A 23,511-nucleotide genomic window follows, 5' to 3' on the forward strand; every position below is an offset into this window, starting at 1 on the left:
CCGAATTCACATTATACATGAGAAAATGAAGCAACAATGAAATCCATCATTCACCAAAGGCATGAGAGTTTTCAGAAATTTCATCTAAAAGAGACTCCCAAAGCTCAGGTGTATTCCTGTTCCTTATATCAGTAAAAAAGAATCAGTGGAATAATTTCAGTGAGAGTGATCAAATGAATATAATCTTCACTTAAAAACCACGGCAGATCCACTTATTTGCCCATACCTTTAAGGAATTCATCATGTCACAATTAAAATGTTATAGAACTTTGATAATTATGGACAAATACAAATAAAACCACTTCATCTAAACAAATGAGATCTGATTTAAAATCTTGTATGTTCCTTCAAGATCTGCTGTTCCTGCTACCAAAGGAATTACATCTTAATATCCTAAAATGACTCTTTTTTGCATACCTTGTTGGTATTATGAAAAGTACATTCTCTTATAAAAGATGGAACTGTAATCTGATGATTTCAAGAAGGTTATAGTTGTTGTTTTAAAACATTTATGTATATTTGTGGTTCAGCATATATGTATACAAGAGACACTCTGGCACTAAAAGTAAGATTTTTCAAAGGACTCAAATGATGGCTCATTATATTTTCACTGAATTTTAAAGAAAGTTTCTATTTATTTCAGTAGAAGTGGGACTAGCTCAGTGCTTTAGAAAATAATACCTGGGTTTAATACATCCATGTTTTTAATGCTTAAGATACTGCTCAACTTGAAACTTTTCCTTTTAGGTCATCTATTGAAATAACTATCTGATCTATTTGTAATTTTTAATTTTTAATGCTTATGACATTATAGCAGCTAACAGCAAAAATGGTTTGCTTAGAAGAACACTCACTGGACAGACTGTCTTTTCAGAAACTTTCAACATCACTGAGATAAAGCATTAAACCAGCATTCAAATATTAGGATTACATTAATGTGGGATTTTAGGATTCAAATATTAGGATTACATGTACATTTGGGATTACATGTACAAGTGAACTTTACTCCACAGGGAATTGTGTTCCTGTAGGAAGACTGAGGTGAACCTGTAGGTTCAGCTATTTCTTGGCAAGACAGATAATGCAGTGGTGGATGCCAACTTTTGGCCATGGCATTCTCTCTGTGATATGAACCCATGGCTCAAGTAAATCTGACACAAGAAAAGACTTGCTGCCCTCTTTGCTGAACAGACAGAAAATGGCTTAAACTGGTTGTAGGAAAAAGCAGTGAGCAAAATGGATGCAGGAGGAAAAAAATCTACGTGTAGCAACTAAGAAATGGTTATCTTCTAGCAGGGAAAATTCAAATTGTGTTCTTTAGCCTTTGCTTATGACAGAAAGAGATTGTGCTTCCTCCTCTCTGTGTCTGAGGAATACCTTCATTGTTTTGCAGCAACTCATTTTTCCATAAGGAAAAGCAAGAATCAACAGTGACTTCAATGTTAAGCGTTTCCTACATGTTTTCCTACATTTCCTATTTGTTTCGTACATGTCCCAAGCATATTTTCATAAATCTGAGGCAGATTCTCAGTGGTAAACACAGTAATCAAGCTGACACTACTTGATTTAGTAGAACCAGTAGACCACTACTGGCTTACTTCAGCAAAGACAACAATGTCATTCTGATGCAGTTTGTTATTACATAATAATAAATATTTTTCTTCTCTGGTGATCTGTAAATTCTGGGATTTCACAGTTGAGAAGGGAATTAATCAGAAATATCATCAAAAGTCATTTCTGAGTACACAATTCAGTTGTGAATCAGTGGCACTTTTACTGGGATTTTCTTCTGCCTGATTCTTATAAATGGTGGGTGGAGAATGACAGGGAACACCAAAATTAAAACCATAAAATCCAGCATCAAAGTTCTAAGGTAATGTTGCTCTATAAATTTGAAGTTCCATGACAGTAAAATTCTAAGGTAATATTACTCTACAAATTTGAAGTTCCATGACAGTAAATTCTTCGCAGCAAATTCTTGACAGATTTAAAAGAATCACAGAATGGTTTGAGTTGGAAGGGTTCCAAAATGGGCCCACTGACCGTAGGCAGGGACACTTTCCAGAACACCAGGCTCATCAGAGCCCTGTCCAACCTGCCTTGGACTCCTTCAGGGACGGGGCATCCACAACATCTCTGCGCAACCTGTTCAGTGTCTCACCACCTTCCTGTACAGAATTTATTCCTAATAAATTCTATGTAATCTAAACGTGCACGTTTTCAATTTAAAGCCATTCCCACTTGTTCTATCACTATGTGCTCTTGAAAAAGTTCCTGTCCAGTTCTCTTTTGGTTTCTTCCTTATTCCAGTCTATAAGATTCTCTAGAAAATAATAACAAGCTTAGATTCCCATGACATGATTTTTATCTAAATATTTGCATTTAGAAAGAATTATATGTAATATAAAAATATTTAGATTTATTATTTTAATATAAATAAATGTAATTTTAAGAATACATTATATTTTCAGAAATAATGGTAATTTTATATTAATCATGTCAAAAATACAGAATATAGAAACAAGTTTGAGTTCAATAGCCTTGAAAATTGGTATATTCACTGTTTTAAAAGTTCTAATAAATGCATTGTTTGATTTTCATCTGTCATGTGAATTGTTGAATTATTAATAATTATTGAAAATGTATTTAATATTAATCTGCATGGTTCTCAGAACCTTTCTTTGTGTTAGAGAATGGTGAGTTTTTTGCATCAGTGTGGAGATGAATTAGAATCTAACACCATTTCTAAAGGTGACCAGTTATATTGTAATTGTAATTGTAATAAGCTTTCTGTGCATAATGAAAACAATCTAAAACTTAATTGTGTAATTAAACTGAGTGCTTCTTGTAACAAACGGGAGAGTATCTTTTAATGACACTATAAATCTCACCTAATCTACATGCTATTTAATATCTCGCCTGAATATAAGGAGAATATATCCTTTGCTTAAATGTTTGTCTCAGAAATTAGTTCTGAAATTAGCATGTGGTGACATTTCCATTCTTAAAGGGACTCCTACATATAATTTCATGTTTCTTATATGCTTGGCAATCATCACAGAATTAAAACAAAAAACAAAAACCAAACACCAGGCCAACAGTATTTAATATTTTTGCAATTCAATACAGTATTTGCAGCTCACAAGGCTTACACTGTGATCAACCAATCATGATTTATTCAATCTCTCAGGTCACCATGAAGAAATAATAAAATCATAAATGTCCAATAATGGATCATAGAAATGACAATTGCTTCCTATCAAGATCACCTAATATCTGCTAGGTTTTGTTTATTTCAGTGGACTTCTTTTGGCTCAGTCTCCGAGAGTGGTTTAGTCTCCTATTTCTGCACTTAATTCCCAAAGATGCCCAGAAACAATGAGTGTGTTTGTTTTGATGTCAGCCTTACTGAGAAAGTCAAAGTTCAGAGAATCTCAAGAGTCAGCTAGTTGGAAAACTTAGGTAAACTGAGGTAGACAAGTGGAAACACAACTGAGCAAGTTCCACTGGGGATACAGTCTCTAAAATCTATTCTGATTACATCTAACTTGAATTGTAGTAAGATATTTTCAAAATGCCACTAGTGAATGACTAGAAAGCACATTTTGTGAAATGCTGCAGGAAGGAGACACAGGAACTGAACTTCTTGTAGGCAGTCTTGATATGAATATCACAAACTCTTCTGTTTTCTCTAAATCCAAAATCTTTAATTGAACTTGTACCTTTCATGCTAAAAAAATAGTTTCAGAGTGGGCTAATTCCACATTTCCGTGTAGCTTGGTTTCCATATGCTGGGAATGCAAGGAATCCATAACCCTGACCAGCACACATCACTATTTATATTGGTGACTCGTTGAACACTCAGCATTAGGCAAATATGAAGGCATGTTGATAAAATATGCATTGAAATTCAGTTTACAAAAAACAATTATTTAGAAGCCATTTGAGCTTCTATGTAAGGGATTTTCTCCATCTGACTCCTAATTTTGAAATTATGAGGAATTTATAGTTATCTCCAGTGGACAAAGAATAAATGCCTAACTAAATTAATTTTAGCTCTCTGTTGAGCTGCTCAAGATATGGGAGCTATTTATCCATTAATTTTGTGAAAATGTGAAGTCCGAAAATATCAGTGCAATTTTGTGCAGTTCTTTCTTTTTGATCTTTCATGATTATGTGGTTTTACACATCATAGAAGCAACAATGTGATTTAAAATATAAACACTGCTTTTCATGTTATGAATCAATTATTGGTTGTGACTGGTTAGTAAGTAGCATGTATGCATACAGTCACTATTACACTGTTATTTTGTACAATATAGTCAACTGAATGCTTTTAAAGGGAAATTATGACCAAAAAAATGGTTTCCTTGAAATGTTGTTGAAGTCAATTGGAAAGAACTTATTCACTTCTCTATGTCTTAAATTAATTGTAGTTAACCCTTTAAGAAGATTTTAAATAAAGATATGCATCTAAAATTATGAAATGGTCTAGAACAAACAGCAAGCAGATGTTGTAATGAGGAGGTTGCACTGATTATTTGCTGAGCTGAGAAGGAATGATGAGAAAGAAGCATTACATGGACAAGTTTTATAAAAAAAAATTTAAACCCATAAATCTTTACTAGAAAGTCAAGAGGTGAAAATCAACACCTGTCAACAGTATTCTGAAAGGATTTGTATAATGAACAATATCTTTTTCATGGAAAAAAACTTCATTTTCTCAAATGAACATATTATGAATACATTAGAAATTAATTCAAACTGATGAACTAGCAAAATCTATGACAAAGTATTATAAAGAAATTTAAAAGATGGATAGAAGAGAGGATACCAAAGATAACCAGGACCAGATAATTAATGAAAAATAGTCCATCAAGCAAAAAGGCAAAGACATATAAAGCTGAGGAAAGGTTATTGAGTTAATAATTTCTTCAAAATAGTTATGTGACTTTTTGGTTGATTGGTTGGTTTTAATAATCAACAACATGACTACAGATTCCTTACGTACTTTGTACCAATCTGCCAGAAGAAGACAGAGTGTTTAGGGGGAAATGTTAAAGTGCAACAGGAAGATGGTGAACTAAGCATTGTGCAAGCTATGTCATTCTCATGTCTGTCACCTTTTTTAAGCATGGAAGACTCAAGTTCACAGAGGAAAACAGTAACTAGCTGGAATAACTAATATGCAAAAGCAATTAATTGTTGCTTACAAAACAAAACAAAATTACCAATTGTGCTTATCTATTATATAATTTTAAGGAATTTTCATCATGGTGTTTTAGCAGCACAATATTTGTAGAAATAAAATTAAGAGTCTAATGTGGGAATCCCATAGAAACGAAGCTCTAGGTCTGCATGCACAATTATTCCCAATAATTATTTTTGCTTTGTCCAGGAACAGACATTATCTGTCTGAGAGCAATTCTGAGTCACAATGATTCTGAGTCATATATGCAGCACCAAGAATCCTTCTATAGAGAATGGTTTGGTATTAACTTCTCAGAAAAAAAAAAGACATATTAAAAATGCATAAAAGAACATAAAACATCCACAGAATATGTGGCTTATGTTAAATGATTTTAAAAGAGGGAAAGTGCAGGAAAAATGCATCATACATTTATGTTCATTATAAAATAATTTTGGATTTCCAATTGTGCTAACTGAAATAAGTTGGAACATTCATTAATCTTCATTTGTTTACTTTGCTTGCTTTGTTTACTTTGATTTTATTAGTATTTATTTATTTTATTTTATTAGTATTATTTTGATTTATAGTAATGTATATTCTTCACATGAGGAACCTGTATCATTCCAGGAATATGAATTTTACTGCTAGAATTTTTCTATATATTCATATCCCTGACTTAAAAAATAAATAATAATTGTATTTCAAGGGTTTATTTCTCTGTTGATATTAGTCACTGAATCATGGAACAAAATGGAAAGAAGTTAACTAGAAGCACTTACCTTTAAGCATGGAAAATAATGAGGCATCAAAACTTCTTGCTTATTCTGTTATAACTGAATGAGATCCAGCCTATTTTAATCCTTGGAGTAACTCACATTAAACAAATATTTTGTCCAAGCAACAAAAATGGTTTCAATACATTTGTTCAGCTGTATGAGGATTGGAAAGAATTTGCAGCATCTTCATCACAGCTGGAAGTATGAAGGGAAAACTTTCTTTTGTGTTAGAATTGCTAGTGAGGAGAGTATGCAACCATGTCTTATCACTATATACCCACCACAGGTACTTTAGAAACGCTGTGGTAGATTATTTTCCCATTGCATGTTTTTTTTTCAGTCTCCTGATACTTCTTTCATTTGTAAAGAAGATTCCTCTCCTCTGTCCTCTTCCAGCCATCAAACAAAGCTTACATGTACAAGGTTTCAACATGACAAAACTGTTGGTCCAATTTTTCTACAGCTGATGGTAAAATACATTACTGTCACTCTTTCCACTATTCCAGTATTCTCCTCCATCCTCCTACTGAACACAACTGATCCAAATCATCCCTTTGAGATGTTTCTGCATTAATTTAATAACCATATCCAAGACTCAGATGAGTCAAAATAATTTCCTTTGGAAAAACTAGTCTGAGGCAAAGCAAGAATACTGATTTAGAAATTTAAAAAAGACATAATTGAAAACAATGTGGAATAATATCCTATGCTATTGACAAGACCAAGCTGAAGGGTCAAAGAATTAGTAAGAGCTCTGGAAAATGTACCAATCTCTTAGTTTTTAAGATTTTCTGCACCATAAAAATCTTGGAAAAAAAAACCATCAGAAAAATTACCTAATATGAGCATCATTTATTTATCTTGCACTGTTTAGGATGTTCCAGGTGAAACAAGCATTCATGCTGGGATTTGCAGGAGGTAATTTAACTTCAGTATATGACTGAGAGGATTTCATTGCCTATCTTTCACTATTGCAATGCTGACTTTTATTACCAGCCTCATGGAAATATTTTTCAACAACACTTTTTCTCTCTTTCAATTGCCTTTCTGCCTCACTTCTCCTGCATTTTTATTGCCCTCATCTATCCAAGTTATGCCATCAGCAACTACAATAGCTTTTCTAGGAAAAAACCCCATGTATTTCTAGTACATGGATTCAACATCTGTTTGTTTGTTATCATTGTCTGCAAATAGATTAATTCCACCAGGGTCACTGAATTTCAGAGTTTCTTGGTAAAACTTTTGTAAACAATTGCAGCTAGAAATAGGGATTTAAGATAGCTAAAAGGGGAGCAATATTGTGAGGGGTGTTTCTTCCTGCTTTATTGCATTCTTTCTGTCATCTACTGCTGCTGCCATTTTCAAAAGAATTGTAAAAGAAAGACATAACACCGGCAGATAAAATTCAAAAGGAGCACTGCACCTTAGCATTTCTCTTCATGGACTGTGTAAGGACAGCATCTTCTCAGAAGTACAGCTCTTATTATAGAAACACCAAATGCAAAGGGTATGTACAGGAAAGGGTTAACAAAAACTCACAGGCAAGATCTTAACTACACTCTACATCAAACAGGACCAAGCTCCATTTAAATAAGAATAGCTGAAATGGCACAATGTAATCCAACAGCTGCCATGAATCTTGCCCAATCATTTATGAATAAAAAATAATTTCCAAAATTCTCCAAAAGAAAGAACTTTTACACACTGACATACCAGTGAAAAGCTTGAATTTTCTGGGTACTGGAATGCCAGTTCTTTTTCTAGGACTTGAAATATTCTATGTAATATTAAATTGCACCTCATTCATGCTGCTCTTGACATTGTTCTGAAAAGAAAGGCACTCACAACAGAATTTATGCTTTGAATGGAGAAAGAAAATAGTGCAGTAAAAAGACTTTTCACTGCTGGAGACTGACCATAGTACTCTGAACTCTACTGACATAGTAGTTTACAGTAAATTTGGATGTATCCTACTATGTGAGAGAAAATGAAGACATAGGAAACACATATGGAGACTTGAGCACTATAATCAAGATTTTATTTGAATTACTTTCCTGGAGGTTTCAGATAGGTTAAACCACAGCTGCAGGAAATTTAATGTATTTTGTGTGAAATGAGTCTAGATGACTGATTCAAATGACAAAAGATCATTCCATAAGCAAAGAATCATTCCTTAATTTTAAAGATGTAAAGGAAAAGCAAGCTTTGAGATTTAACAATAAATATTCAGAAATTTAATCAGATAAAGAGCCAACTAATCTGCGTGCTTGTTATACTTAATTTCAATCATGTTATCTGGTTTTATATGGATAATATATATAAGGATCAATATTTTCCTGAAGAACTGCATTCCTTCTCAGGAATTCAGTACTTCGAACTGTTACAAAATATTTTTGTTCCTTCATCAGTCCAAAGAGACAAATAGAAGGGTTCTAATTAAGTACCTTGTAAGAACCCAGAAACCTGTTTAGAATCCCAGAGATCTGGAAGTTTAGACAAGCTGATTAACCACCTGCGATAGGACTCCTGCTCCTTGGAATCGTGTTAATACAATGCTGAGATCCACTGTTCTCAGTGTTTCAAATGTCTTTAGGAGGCTCACAGGGCACTGGAAACCTGAGCACACCAAATCAAGTTTGCATTTGCGTTAAACTGTGCAAATGTATTTTTAATTGGAGGAGGTCTATAGTCTCAATGAATACACTCCCCTAACATTCTTCCAGTTCACTTGAGAGTATGGATCTAGATTTACTAGCCAGCAGAAAGTGAAAATCTGCTGTTTAATTTTGAGAATTCACGACTATTACAAACTTCTTTTCACTTTTATACTGTCTTCAAACTCTTCCAATGTTAACAAGGCCAATCCCAATTCACAATTAACAATATAAGAGCAAAATATTTCTTTGAATACAGAAGCATTATGTAAACCATATAATATTTACCTTACATGAGAAGAAAATTAGCTTTCTGGAAGAAAATGTTCAAGTTGGACTAAATAAACTTCTGAGAGTTTTCCAGTGGTAAAATATATTAATTTCCAGTTTTTAATAATCAAGGTGAACTTACAAATGATTACTTTCAATTTTCAATCTGTCATAACATGCTCATTGACTGGTATTACACAGTCATTGTCAGAAAAATATTGATGTGATGATGAAGCTTTCAGAAGCCTTCATTGTATTAAATGTACTCAGATCCTTAGTCATGGAGGACATCAATTGAATGAAATTATTAAACATACAAATAATTCAAAATATTTTATACTTATTTTGCAGATTAAATGACTTAAATTGTTCACTACTTACCCCTGATCTTTGAACTTCCAAGAAAATTGCTCTTTGGAATGATTTCTCCCACACTGCCAATTCACTGCCCAGCTCTACGTTGAAATAGTGGCTCTTGCCATGACCAACCATGACACTGAAACAATACGGCCTCTGGTCTTCAAGATCAAAGTCCTGGTGAATACCTAAATACAAGTTTGCTTGTAGCCAGCAATCATCAGCAAGCCAGAGCTGAAAGATATGTTTCAGTATGTGATTCTTCATCTGGCAAAACCAAACAACTGAAGCAACACTGCCTTCTGTAAGTGATGGGTACTTGGATATACTACGCCATTATGTCAACAATTGTGTTGAAGAAATGTTCTAGGAGTTAAATAATTATGTCAAAGACAGCTTCTCTCTTTGCTTCTTATTTGCTTTATTCCCTATCTTTTAATCCATGCTACTCCTGCAGTCCCAAAGTACTGTCAAAATTACCTAAGGAATACATCTATAATTTAAAGGGAGTTTGTGCAAATACATTGCTTACAGTGAAAAAAGAAGGAAACCCCTGAATGTTTCAATACATTCCAGGAGCTGTATACCAGCTCTACAGGATACTATAATTACTCCATTCTACTTGGATTCCAATATGTGAAACCCCAAGGAATGCAGTAATTTTTCAAGCACCCAAGGGCTAATTCTAGAAATGACAACAGGGGAATGTCCTCCAATAGCTGTCAACGCTGTTGTGTAACTACAAGGAGACTGAAACAAGATCTTGCCATCACCTTCAAGATAAAGCAGAGAAAATGTACATTAAACTTACATAATAAAAAAATATACCTGCAATACAATGTTTTGTAAATGTAAAGAAATTAATACAAGAAACTTCCCTAATATTTCAAGACTTCGTTGATTAACATAAATATAGAGGAAAATAAAACTAAATTAAAAAGATACAACTTATACATCTAAGTACTTTCACAGCTTGAATTTCCAAATTACACATATCTTTGCTTTTCTGTTTTTCAGATAGAATCCTTCCCTATCCCCATTTCTCTCTGATATCATGGGGCAGAAAAGACTGAAACTCCAAAATAATTAGCAATGATTCATGGGGCATCTAGGGAGCACCACATATTGCCACTAGGGTACAAAGCACTGTGTTGTCAAAATTGGCCCTGCTACTACCTGAGGAGAAAACAGATGTGATGAAGCTCTGTTATTTTACAACACTTCTTTGCACTGTTGAAAAGGAAGTTGAACAAAATTCCTGCATATATTCTGGTGTTCAGCAGCTATGGAGTGACAGATATTACATGTGCTTCAAGACTCAGTGCTGCATATCCTGGCTTTTAGACTACTATATTAGCATTTTTTTAAAATTTTCATGTGAAAATACCAGACAATAAAAGAAAATAAAATGTTCTTAAGACAAATGACTTTTAAAAATGTACAGGATCACAGTAAGAGTTTGAATTATGAGGCAAGCTATAAGAATAAACACATGCAATGCAAGACATTACATTTCAAATCATCTGGCTGTTACCACCAAATGAACAGAAATATGCAAAGGCATATTATAGATATGAATTTTAATTCACATATTTGTGTATTTATATTTATGTATACATGCATCCAAATCTAAAATATATCAAACATTCTGTTTTAAAATTTAAGTTCCATATTGGATTGATATTTTCCCTGTTTAACTCTTGCATCATAATAAACATAGATGAGAAGTTTACAATTAGGTGTGTAACAAGAACACTTCTCCTTAAAATCCATATTTCGTGAGAAGATACAAAACACACACTCCCACAGTTTTGCACTAGTTCTAACCAGCATTTCTGAAAATCCTTAAGAACCCCCCTCCCCAAATGGCAGCTTTTACAACATAAGCCTATTACATCTAATGCAGAAACCTTAATCTCTTACAATTTTTTGGATTTCTTCTGTTTGCCTCATTGTCATTTATACCAAAGAATCAACAGAAAAGAGGTTAAGGAGTTCAATTCGAGCTTTTGTACTTTAGCTTACTTATTCATGAAGACTGGCAATTAGGCATTCATTTATTAAAATGTCAAGAACATTAAAGAGTTGAACCATGAGTAGTTTATTTCCCAACTTCTTTTTCTTAATGAAAAAGTATTGCAGAAGCTGCAGAAAGACAGAATATCCTTGAAATTACCATAATATTCCAGGAACAACTGAGTTTTAGCAGTAACAATTATAGGAGAAAAACCAAAACCAAAACCCAAGCCACAGGAATATCTTCCCAAAAGGCTTAATGTCTATATATTTCATTGGTGCCTGACTTATTTATGAGCCAAAACTGAAATTATAAAAAATATGAAAGAGACTAAATAAATGATCTGTGACAGAACATCTACTTTTTGTTGGTATGTTAGTGATGGGAAGGACCTGAATTTCCCCATATGTTCCCAGCTGGAGACATGGTCACATAAATTAATGCCATGACTACAAGAATATGGCTCTCCTCCTGTGCTCTAGCCCTGAACTCCAGGACTACTGTTTTCCTGGCATGGCACTGCCAAAACACTTCCTTCCCATGCCCTGAATAACCTGCACCAGAAAAAAACCCCCAACAAATAAAAAAAACCCTACAACACTAAAAAAACCCCTACACACCCCAAACCAAAGCAAACCAAACAACCCTCAAAAAGACCAAATCAAAAACCTTAAGCACTTTTGCTTCAGTGCAGGATCTGTAACAGGTAACAGCAACAACCTGCCTTTTCCACCACATCAGTGTGTGGTCAAAGAGAAACAGCAGAGAAGGGCAGCAGCTGGTGAGAACTAAAGGTGAGCTTTAATTTTTCACTGAAATACTATTTTATCTGAAAAGATAGTTTTTTTTGTGTGAAAATATTCTTTACTCTCCTAGGCAAATAGGCTCTCACAGTAGCCTTATCTCACCTGAAAAGGTTTTGTTTTTGTTGGAGAACAAAATTAATCTATCTGATGCATTTTATTAAACAATATATTCCATAAGCCAATTATTTCCATAAAGTGCTAATATTTTGATGCAAATCTTTAATTGGAACAAGCTAGACAGAAAACATGGAGTTTTTCTAGTTGGGGGAAGAAAATTAATTCTATGGGAAACAAACATGACATGTTGCCCTTTATAAAGAAAAAAAACATTACAATACTTGATACAACAATCAATACATATGATACAACAAGGACATAATTTTATATTTTCAATTTCAAAAATGAAAATATCTTTATATGGATCAAGAATTACAGCAAGAGCATTTTTTATCATGTTTGCTTGAAAATCTGACCCACTAAGAAAAAACTAATATCATTATGCTTAGCAATGTGTCTCACTGATATTTCATATTGAAGTATCATATTCAGCTCTAATACTGAAAACTTTCTTCAATAAGAAAACATGTTAGTAACTTGTTCACTTGGAGCTTACCCCCTTTTCCATATTTTCTTATACTTCCACAGCTAATGCCTTAGCAGTTGCAAATAGCTTTTTATAAAAACAGATGAACTATTTGAATACTAGTTATTCCTAGTTGAGATTAATTTGAGCTTATCATCAACAGGAAAAGGTTAACTTTACTAAATAAAATCACTGGAATAGTTGGGAAACCTACCTTGTGAATTTTAAATAGAACCTCACAGAGGTTATAGATTTTTTCAGCTCGTACCCAGTCTAGTGTGCTCACCTATAATATAAAAAAAATTATTAACACATTTTTAATTTGAAAATCATGTTTAGATGAAAAAAAAAAGAAAAGATTTCACCCATCATTATTCTACTGGATCTTTTAAATATAGGCATATCACTACATTTACTATTCAGCATTTAGAAAAGACTGCAAATAGTATTAAATTTTCACAGAAACAGGAATTAAAACGTGTTAAATAATTTACTTCTTCTTTTCCGAGTATGATGGAAATGTCTTTGTAATCTCTGTGGTTAGTTACATAAGCAATTTTATTTCTCAAGATGCTAACACAGAGAACTCGGTCTCAAACACAGAGTCATTCAGCTTCATGTCTAACTATGAAAAAAATCTTACAATCAATACATCAAGATGTATTCCAAAATTCAGTTTTGAATTTACATGCACTAGGGAGGCAATAACTCAATATTTATTCTAAAACTGGAAAAGGACTATGTGACTGCAATATTTAAAATCAAGGAAAATATCAACTGCATGTCAATAATATGAAAACACCTATACTTTCTTTTCTTTTGATTTCATTACCTAATCCTGTTGACATGACAGGCTGTTAAAATCTAAATAGCAAGAATGACTGAAGTTTTTACTAAAATTCTACTTCATGATATGATGTGATAATCTGTTTTCTCTTAAAAACAGCACCCACCCTATATTGTTCAAGAAAAAAGAAAAAAAGAAAAAAAGAACTCACACATAGGAAAAATTCAATGGGAATATGTATCATTTTTGCTTATATGTTTTAGTGCAAAATCCTAGCTCTTGGGGAATGCACAGGCGTGGCTGCATAGACAGATGAAGGATTTGACTAGGTTGCACCTCTGAGGCTTTTGGCATATGGAAATAAGTATTTTGGTAACTTTAATAGTAACTTGAATAATTTAAAATTCTAGGGCTTATACAGCTTTGTCCTATTCCCACATCCCAACCAAAAGGAAGAAAGCAGAAAGAATGAATTAAAATAATTAACATAAAGAAAAACTTTTCTGTCAAAACATTTTCAATCACAGATTCTTTTTCTCTGTGTTCACAGTAGCACATAATTCACCTTCAAAAAATTTAGTATTTCTCCTGATGATTTGCATGGAGATGTCAACATGTTTTGGTTCTTTTAGAATTTATTTAATGTTTAATTTTCAAGTGTCTTAAAATTTTAAGCTGTTGAACAGAATTGTAATAACTTGATGAGATTCCAAACCAGTACAACACTTACAGGACTCTAATGGGACTTCTGTGAGTTATGAAATGTAACTTCAGGGTCCTTTGGAGGAGTAATGTGAACTTGGTGTTAGTTTCCTTCTAATCTTATAATCTGAATTAATTCTTAATAATCTAATTATTAAAAACTAAATCTAATAATCTAATCTTCTCCCAACTTCTCTCAGGTTTAGATTAGTTTTTTCAGATTATTAAATTTAGATATTATGAATCACCAACTGAAATGGGACTGAAGAACTCTAGAAATTCTAGCACCACATCTTTTCAGGATATAGAGGGACTCACATTCTAGGATTCTCCATTTCATCATTTCTGTATCTTAACAATCAAATGGCAAACATTACTTGAACACAATACATCCACTACAATATATAAAACAGATTACGCACTTTATTTTACTATGAGAAATGTTTCAAAAATTAAAGCTCAAAACATTACATACAGGTAATTTTAAAGCTACATGATAAAAGCACATAGTACTACTTAAACTTTTTCAAATTTAAATCTGATGTCAGCTGGTTTAGAAATGTAAAGAAATTCTAGGTACTAACTTGTCCTCCCATCCCTTTATAAAAAGGCAGCAATTTTTAAAGACATATCTTTCTGTTTTTTAGGTTTCCATTTCTACTTATTTTTTTCTAAGTCCATCCAATATTTTATTTGATTTTTGCAATTTAATTATTGCACAAATAAGAAATAACCTAAGTTTTGAAAGAACTGAAACAAAGGACTTATAAAGTTAATTCATAGAGAAATGTACATTTTAACAGGCTCACAATAGAGTAAGCACTGCAAGTCTTTGATTAATCTTATGTCCAGAAAAATAGTTTGTACTTTGATGGCTGTTTTGAAAAGAAAATAATTAAATAATACATGTTTTGCCCCATTACTGTTGATACTCCAAAGGGATATTCATGCTTCTTCAAAATAAGGTTTAGAGTAGAATGGAGGCTAGTTTATTATTTGGTCTTGAATTTTTCAAAGGGAAAGGATATTTTCCATCTCAGATAACAGCAGGAGAACCTTTTTTGCTCTAAGTGGCTAGACATAGAAGCATAAGCACTGATTCATTTGTTGTTTATGCCACTGGCTTTGGTGACATAGGCTATGACCTGAAACCTGTTGAGATATGAATGCACTTTTATTTCTTCATATCATTTGTTTTGATTCCTGAAGATTAATTTTAACTGCTGGGGATCTTTGCACCATTAATGATGGATGAAGATGACACTGCTGTGCCATTGAATTTACTCTGAGTACTTCAGATTTCTTCCCATTATTCCACACATCTCTTTCATCTTTTGATGCTGTGTAACCTCATATGACTTTTTCAGCAGAGGCAGGCAGTGATAGTGACAGCTGCTGTCACCTATATAAGCCAAGGTTTTCTTTACCTGTGTCTGTCAGAGAAAGGTTGCCATACTTAGAGAGTGAAACAGTCTGAATACCACTGCGTGCAAGGTGCTCAAAACATAAAAAAGCATGTTGAGAGGAATTTTAAGGAGGCAAAATAAACATATTATATACTAGAATCTAAACAGACAGCTGACATTATTTATAGTTTTATCAGCACTATCATAGCATGTCGAAGTTTAAAATGTTACTGTTACAGACTGCTTTACTTTTAAAACCCCACAAATAACCATACAGTCCTAGTCAAGAAGAAAACCTGGAAATAATCAGGAAAGTTCATGAAAATTGCGATATCCTTCATTTGATTTAAAGAATGTTCCAGTTTATTGCAGGTTATCCATCATCACACATCTAATAACTGGGTAACAAGTACCTAAGATAAATGAGATACCCAAGTATATTTCTTAGTCAATAAAGTAGTTTTTCCTCATTATTTCCCCTTGGAATTGTTCCTGCAGGTATTCTATAGATTGCAATTTCTTGGCATGACAGTGTTATTATTTTTTATGAAGCATTTGACAAAACATTTCAAACAGCTCCATTCAGAATAGATGACTCAATGAGACATGCTTGCATTCATATGAATTTAGTTCAGACAGTTTCAGGAATAGCGTCAAACTGCATGAGAGTTTCAATTAGCATTCAGTAAGTTTCTACTTTAATTCGTGTTCATCTACTATATGAATTTATGACCAAGAGGAGCTGAATGTTGTTATCTATATTACTGGCAGACCACTTCCATAGCTAACCCAGTTTAGTACATGTTGAGTAATTGGTTCTGCAGACATTTAGCTATATTAATCCTTTCAGGAACATTGCAAAACTAAGACATTTGTAAACTCACAGGTAAAGACTGAGCTGATCAGAAAGATAATAAAACCAAACAGGGTTACAAAAAATAGGAATCTGAAATTACAATTCCAAGTCTCTTATGAGAGACTAAAAGAGGTATATAGAGTTACAAAAGTTCCAAGTGTTGCAGAAAACTTTTTACTTTAGCATGTGTTTCTGCAATTTCCTCATGGTTTAAAAACAGGCATTACAGTGGAGTTCTGAAAATAAACAAACTGAAAAAATCTAGCTTTACATACACCAGGTGACCTTATCATCAGTTCAAACTTAAATTCCAAATATATTTACCTTTAAATATGTGAGTTAATAATTGGCTTTTCTTTAAAAAGTTATTATTTAAAATAGAGAGAAAACAATGAAGTTAAACTCATTTTGACACACACAGTAAGCAATTAGCTCATGAAATTACGCTCTGTAAGAGAACTCTGGAATTATAAAATAGGTGTTGGAGTTCTGGATGCTGAGAATTTTAGACTTTCTGTGCTGACAGACTCTGGCTCCCAAGAGAGCACTGCATTTGACCTGAGGCTGTGGAGAAGGCTTCCAAAACTGATTGATAGCACTGAGATTATGGGTGTGTAGTTTGATTAGAAGTGTGCAACATCACAGGGTGTAAAACTTAAGAGTTTAAGGTTTTAGAATATAGTAATATATATGGAAAAAGATGGAGGTTTTAGGGCAGAGGCTGGGGGTCTTTCTTCTTTACCTTCTTCCTTCTTCTGCATGGGTTTGGGTGGTATTTTGTAATTGGACAGAGAAGTCTGCATTACGGACTTTGAGTGATTGGTTATTGGGTTAAAAGTGAAGATAATTTAGGTGCCATTCCTTTAATTGGATAGGTTAGCCTTAAAAGACCTTGTAAGAAATGATAGTTAGCCATTTTGCACCTTATTAGTGAAATACTGCAGAACTCACTACCTGTGAGACTGTAACATAGATAAGAAAAAATAAACACCTAAGTCTGAACACAAAATATAACCTTGAGTTCCTTCAATCCTGACCTCAACAGAGGCAGAGAAAAGAAGCCAAGAACTGGCAATAGGCATAAAAGACTTTCATGCCTGCTCTGAGATCACCATTAAATAAAGAAATATGGTGTGAATGTAAAAGAGAATCACTGAAATCACTTCAAAAATCACTGAAATCAAATTAACATAACATACTCTTGGACTTTCTCTGAACACAGACTCTGATTCTAGAAGTCTCCAGAGGCCCCCAAAATATTAAAAATATTTGAATAAATGTAAAGGAAAAAAATTGAAGTGCTGATAATATTTATTACTGGAATACTGCAAAGGCTGTATTATCTGAGAATTCAGCAGAATCATCCAACCTCCCTAGAAGTACTAAAAAGGTCTAAGGAGAAGATGAAATACTTATAGGTAAAGAGTAATTAATTTCAATCATCTTTTCGCTCCTTAATGGAAAAAAAAACAAACACAAACAAAAAAACCCAAGAAAACCAAGAATTTTTTAAAAAAAGATTATTTTTAGTATTTAGAACTTATATGACAGCATTAAAAGTACTGCTTGTATATTTAAAATTACACAAGAATAATTTCTATTGGTTCAGCCGTGTTTTTCAGATATTCAGTTTTTAGAAATGGGTCACATTTCTAATATAGCAGTGTGTAAATGAAATCTGTAAATTTCTTAAATACAATCAGATAAGCCACTTCAGGGATGCAAAAGGACCCTTATCTGTTAATCACATGATCCTTGATATTTACTACTGCAGTGAAGCCTCGACATTTCTGGAATCACCATCTGAGATATTGTAGCAATAGCATATAAATAGAATATTACTTGCCATAGTGATTTATTTCATAGTAAAGTATCCATTATTTTCCACAATTTTCTTTATTTTTGCTCATATATAACTATGTTTTCCATTCTTATGAAAATGAGCAGCTGTATTTACAATCATGCCATCTTTTACACACAATGAAATAGAAAAAGAGTGGAAATTGTACTACATCCTTTTACAAGCAGTTGTAAAATTATGGATAAAGATAAGTTTAGAATTTATAGGTCATCTGCTCTGTGCACACTATATTGATACACTGATATGCAACTGATTTAGAATATAAATAGCAATAGCAACATCTCTGAAATAAAATGTGTTAAATTTGTATCTTCTAGAGATCAAGTCATTTGTATTTTTGTGATTGAACAGTCTTTCTTTTTAATTTTTTTTTCCTGCTTAAAATAGTAAAAAAAAAAAAACAAGCCTCCATAGGAGCAACAGTAAGAGCAGTAGCATCCAATGTCTCTAAAAGAAGTGAAAGAACTCTATTCACAGTTTTGTGGGGGGAACTGTGTTTCCAGCTACAGAGCTGGGACACGTGGCACAGAACCAGCGCAATGGGAGCTGTCCAGGGTCTGTCAGGGCAGAGTCCCTGCCAGGCAGGTCCCAGCTCATGGTCCTGCAGTGGATTGACCTTGTCACACAGCCAAATACCCACACAGCCTCTCACTAACTCCCCAGTCCCCTGCTATGGGATGGGAGAGACAATAGGAAGAGCAAAATCAAGAAAACGCATGGGGCAAGAAGACAGCAGTTTAATAAGTGATGGAAAGGGGAAGAAATCAATTCATGCAAAGACAATCGCACAATGCTCACCCCAAGTAGAGCAACGCCTAGCCATTCTCCAATCAAAGGCTACTTTTGAAGATCACATCCTCATTTTTTATTGCTGAGCATGATGGTTCATGGTACAGGATATCCCTTTTGCTCTGTGTAAATCAGCTGTCCTGGCTCTGCCCCCCAGCCTGTCCCAGCCCCAGGCAGTTTGCTGGGTGAGCAGAGAGAATGGAAAGGCTGCACCAGCCCTGCTCAGCATCGGCTCAAACAGGGCTGTGTTAGCTCTGCTTTAGCCCCAAGAAGAAACCACTGCCACACGGGCTGCTCTGAAGTGGTGGCCTCCCTCCCAGCAGGGCCCAGGCAGGAGCAGGGCAGCCATGGGCACTGGGCAGCCATGGGGACAGGGCCAGCCCCAGCTCGGGGCACCAGCCGTGTCCCTGGGAGCAGTGACAGGCTGAGGCTGGGCTGGACATGGGCCCCTGGGTGGCCCTGGCTTGTGGGACCATGGCTGGGCAGGGCTGTGGGGCCCAAGACTGGCCCTGCTGCCCCGCAGGGAGGGACATCAACAAAAGCCAGGGCTGGAGGTGGCCTCAGGAGAATGATGATCAGCTTCAAAGCTTTAGATCCAGGTTTGAAGTCTCCACATAGGAGGTTGCTGGAAACTATGAATTTGGCCTTTAGTTTTGGGGGGTTTTTCCCTTGATGAGAGACATCTGGGGCATGTTAAAAGAGCAAGAAAACCGGTCAACAAGTTTTATGATTTATAGACTCTTTCACATTTGCTGGTGCATCATAGTATTGAGGTGGCACAAAACATTGATCAAAGGGATCCCCTTGGTTCATTTTTTGAAAGCCAAGGATCCTACAACAAAAATTTGCAAAAGGATAATAGATTCTATCAAGTAATTTCTACTAGCAGTCATCCCCACTTGCCTGTTCTTAGTATATTGCTGAAAATGGAAAATGAAGTAGTTTATCCCAAATTAGTATCATATATATGTACAATTTTAATGATATCAAAAATGTGTCTTAGAAACAGGTCTGAAGACAATAATTTAACTTTAGGAGGAATATAATTCATTTGGTGTGTTATTTATTTGTTTAATATTTCTGGATATTACATTTTAATTATATTGTAGTAATTGTATCAAATTTTAGTTCCTTGGCTTAACATATGAAACCCCGAATTTTCAGAGGGGGACTCCCCCTGCTTTTCCCACATGTGTTGTCTCATTTTAAAAAGAATACTATTGGCCATTTAAGAATGTTTGAAATTAATTGGAATCATTGGATTAATAATTTCAATCTAGAGAGGGGGAAATTTTACTTATTGCATTTCATTGAGGTTCACAAATAACTTTTGAAAAGTATGCACTTCTCAATGGTACTGCAGAGAGTACACATATAAAAGATCAGATTTTCTTTGGACCAGCCGACAAAACTGGGAGACTGAGCACCTTCTGAGCAAAACTGTAGGCAAGTTGTATAATTGAAATTTCATGCTAAGTCCACATTTTATTCTTTTATCATTTGTTTAAGGCAAAGGTTTTCTGGAAAAATTAAATAAAGGATTACATGTGGTAAGTATAGGTAGTTTTTAAACATTTTTGGAATTCTACAGCTCATTTCCATTTCACCCTTCTAAATTAATTTTTAGAAAAACATTTTATAAGGCACCTGTTGTGAAACAGAATTCTTGTAATGAGGTATATAAATGATCAAAGCAAGACTTGTCCAAACTGTATGCTTAGCACTTTGATCCCTTGCTTGTGTGAAAAATCCACAAGTATCATCCAATGTATGGATGGTTTATTTCATGTTGCATCTTGTCTTTCAGAAAGCAGAGTAACTACCAACTCATTACATCTACAAAATACCTTAGAATAAATAAAGGAAGAAATATTAGGCCTCACCAACCAAAATAAAACCTGACCTTGACAACTTCAAAAACAAAGCATACAGCAAACTTTTCAGAGGACCTTGAAAGATGCTAAATATCTACAGTTTATTGAAATTCAGTGGCATCTGTGACTTTAACTTACATTGAAATCTCAGCTGAAAACTTTGCTTGATAAAGGAAAACAAATGCAGATGTAACAAACAGGTTTCCATTTACAATGAAACTGATACAAAAATATCAATTTTTTTACCGGTGGAGTGCTGAAAATGTAGAAGGATGAACCCTTCAGGGCCAGAAACTTGAATTTGTAGAGCTGAGATGAACCAGTTCCTTCAAGCCTCTCATTTACCCATCCCATGTGTATGACCTGTAAAAGGAAATTGAAAATTAAAGTTCTCTTTCTCAGTGGATCATGGTTTTAGTAGCATGGGATACATCATCTACTTCACATTTGCCTTGCAACCATTTCCATATTCTTGAAGCATACAGTACAATGCCAGTGTGTCAGAAGTCCTTGAAGAGACTTAAACTTGTAGTACAGGTAGTCTGAATCTTATCTGAAATAATCCCTGTTTTAAAAGCCACCTAGGCAGGTCAAAGCAGACTCTCATTTGAGCCAGCAGAAAATCTACATGTACCAAAGTAGTTCAGTAGTTCAGCAGTTTATAAAACCAGAATACCTTATCTATAGCAAACTTGGACATACTGATATTTCTATTCCACATACCTCTAAAAAAATACCTCTAAACAAATCACTGAATTTATCTGAAATCAAACAGCTTTCATCAGGCTCATGTTTGCAACTGTTAAAGTCTTTGTCACACTCGTTGTCTTTCAGAGTTTATACATTTTCATATATGCTTTATCACATTCATGTTTTCAAAGAGTTAGGTATCAAATCCAGTAGGTAGACAATGTTAGCAGTGTTACAATGCATGCCTTTATTTTCCAGATAAATTAATGCTAAGAAAAAATGAAATGGAGAAGTAAGATTGCATGCTTCCTTTTTGAGGCAAATACAAATTTATAATGAAATGCCATAAATAAGAATGCCATGGTATAGTAGCAGAATATCATAAATGTCTTTACTGAAAAATAACAAAGCAAAAACATTCCAGGCTCCATTTTGCATAAATTAAGAGGAATATATTGCTCTTGAAACAGGTACTTAAATCTAGAGTGAATCACCAATCTGAGTGTACAAGTATTGCTGAGCAGCTTGCTCATTTTCAACTAAGGCTACACTTACAGACGGAAATGATTTACAGGGGGAAGAAATGTCAAAGCCCTCACTAATAGTATGGATGAATTTTCATACCTATATTATGAAGACCTCACAAATTGCTTTCTAATGTTGGTATTTAATGTATGAATTATGTCTTTTGTCAATCAATTTATTAATAAATGAATAATAAATCAGTGTGTTGAGCCAGACAATCCTTCACCATACTGTTCTTCTGAGCTCCAGGACTGACATTTTAAGGAGATCTAAAAAACTGCAAAATAAATACAATAGCCCTTCCAGTTCTTGATTTGCTGTTCTGTAAATTGAATAATTCTCACCAAAACATTGTTTCTATAGTAGTCAGCAAAAGTGTTGAAGCAAGATATTCAGACATCACATTACTTAAAATAAAAATAAAAACTGTTGCTAGTCTACTGAGATGATAATATATTCAGTTTATCAGGGTCTTAATATCAAATCACACAGACAAAAAGAATTATATCCAATATAGTTTTAGGGGGTTTTACTTTCTTTCTACATATCTTTCCTATTGACTGGTTTATTTAATGGTCTTTTAGATTTCAGAAATGGAGAAAGAATTATTATTCAGTTCAACAAAATCTCTGTGGAACAAAAGCAAACAAGTGTTGGTACTTAATTACAGGCTGTCTGTGGCTTACTGGGTTACTGAGATTTTAATGTGATCTTAGTATGTGGGTGGGAATGTTAGTCTGGGATAAAAAAAAATTTGTTTATTTGATTGAAACCTGTCATTTGAAGTTTTCAGGAGTGCTCACAAGGCATTATACTACAAACTGTGCCTTCTCAGCACTGATTTCACTACATCATACATCATTGATATATTATTAAGTTTCTAACATGCTTTAATACACTTTCCAAAAGTTCCTGTAAGAAGAAAATGAGCAATGGCACTCATTACAAGGAGATAAAACAAGTCACTAACAAAATGTAATCCAATCATAGCAGATAAATGAAAGTTCTTATTTGCACTTATTGTTTTCCTGCAGCAATAAAGCATCTAGATGCTGCAATGACTGGAAATTTAATGTGTTAAATTTAATAAAGCAGTAAGTAAATTTTGTATGTAGTATTTTAGGTAAATACTTATGAAAAGTAAGTGCTGCAAAACACTCAGGAGGGAATTGAAGGAAGAAAATCAAATAGATGTCTGTGTATGACACCTCATACAGACAGATACACTTATGTAATTCAAGTGGGATAAGAATCTACAAGAAATGCTAGACTGACGTGCAAGTTAAGAACCAGTATCATACCATGAGGCACACTGGAACTACAACAAATTAAGAAAGCAAAAAGAAGTACATCTTGAGGCATCTTAA

At 34.0% G+C, this 23,511-nt stretch overlaps 1 protein-coding gene across 1 annotated transcript in view; it reads right to left on the bottom strand.

The window, feature by feature from the left end:
- SNTG2 (syntrophin gamma 2) overlaps nucleotides 1-23,511 on the bottom strand; it is a 119,077-nt gene that overhangs the window by 17,233 nt on the left and 78,333 nt on the right. The window contains exons 11-13 of the mRNA XM_059468749.1: nucleotides 21,176-21,292; nucleotides 12,869-12,940; nucleotides 9,273-9,482 (exon numbers count right to left, since the gene is read on the bottom strand). Of these exons, the coding sequence (XP_059324732.1) occupies nucleotides 9,273-9,482; nucleotides 12,869-12,940; nucleotides 21,176-21,292 (399 nt within the window). The remainder of the gene's footprint in view (nucleotides 1-9,272; nucleotides 9,483-12,868; nucleotides 12,941-21,175; nucleotides 21,293-23,511) is intronic.

The sequence above is a fragment of the Ammospiza nelsoni genome, chromosome 3 (assembly GCF_027579445.1).
Source record: "Ammospiza nelsoni isolate bAmmNel1 chromosome 3, bAmmNel1.pri, whole genome shotgun sequence".
Lineage (NCBI taxonomy): Eukaryota > Metazoa > Chordata > Aves > Passeriformes > Passerellidae > Ammospiza > Ammospiza nelsoni.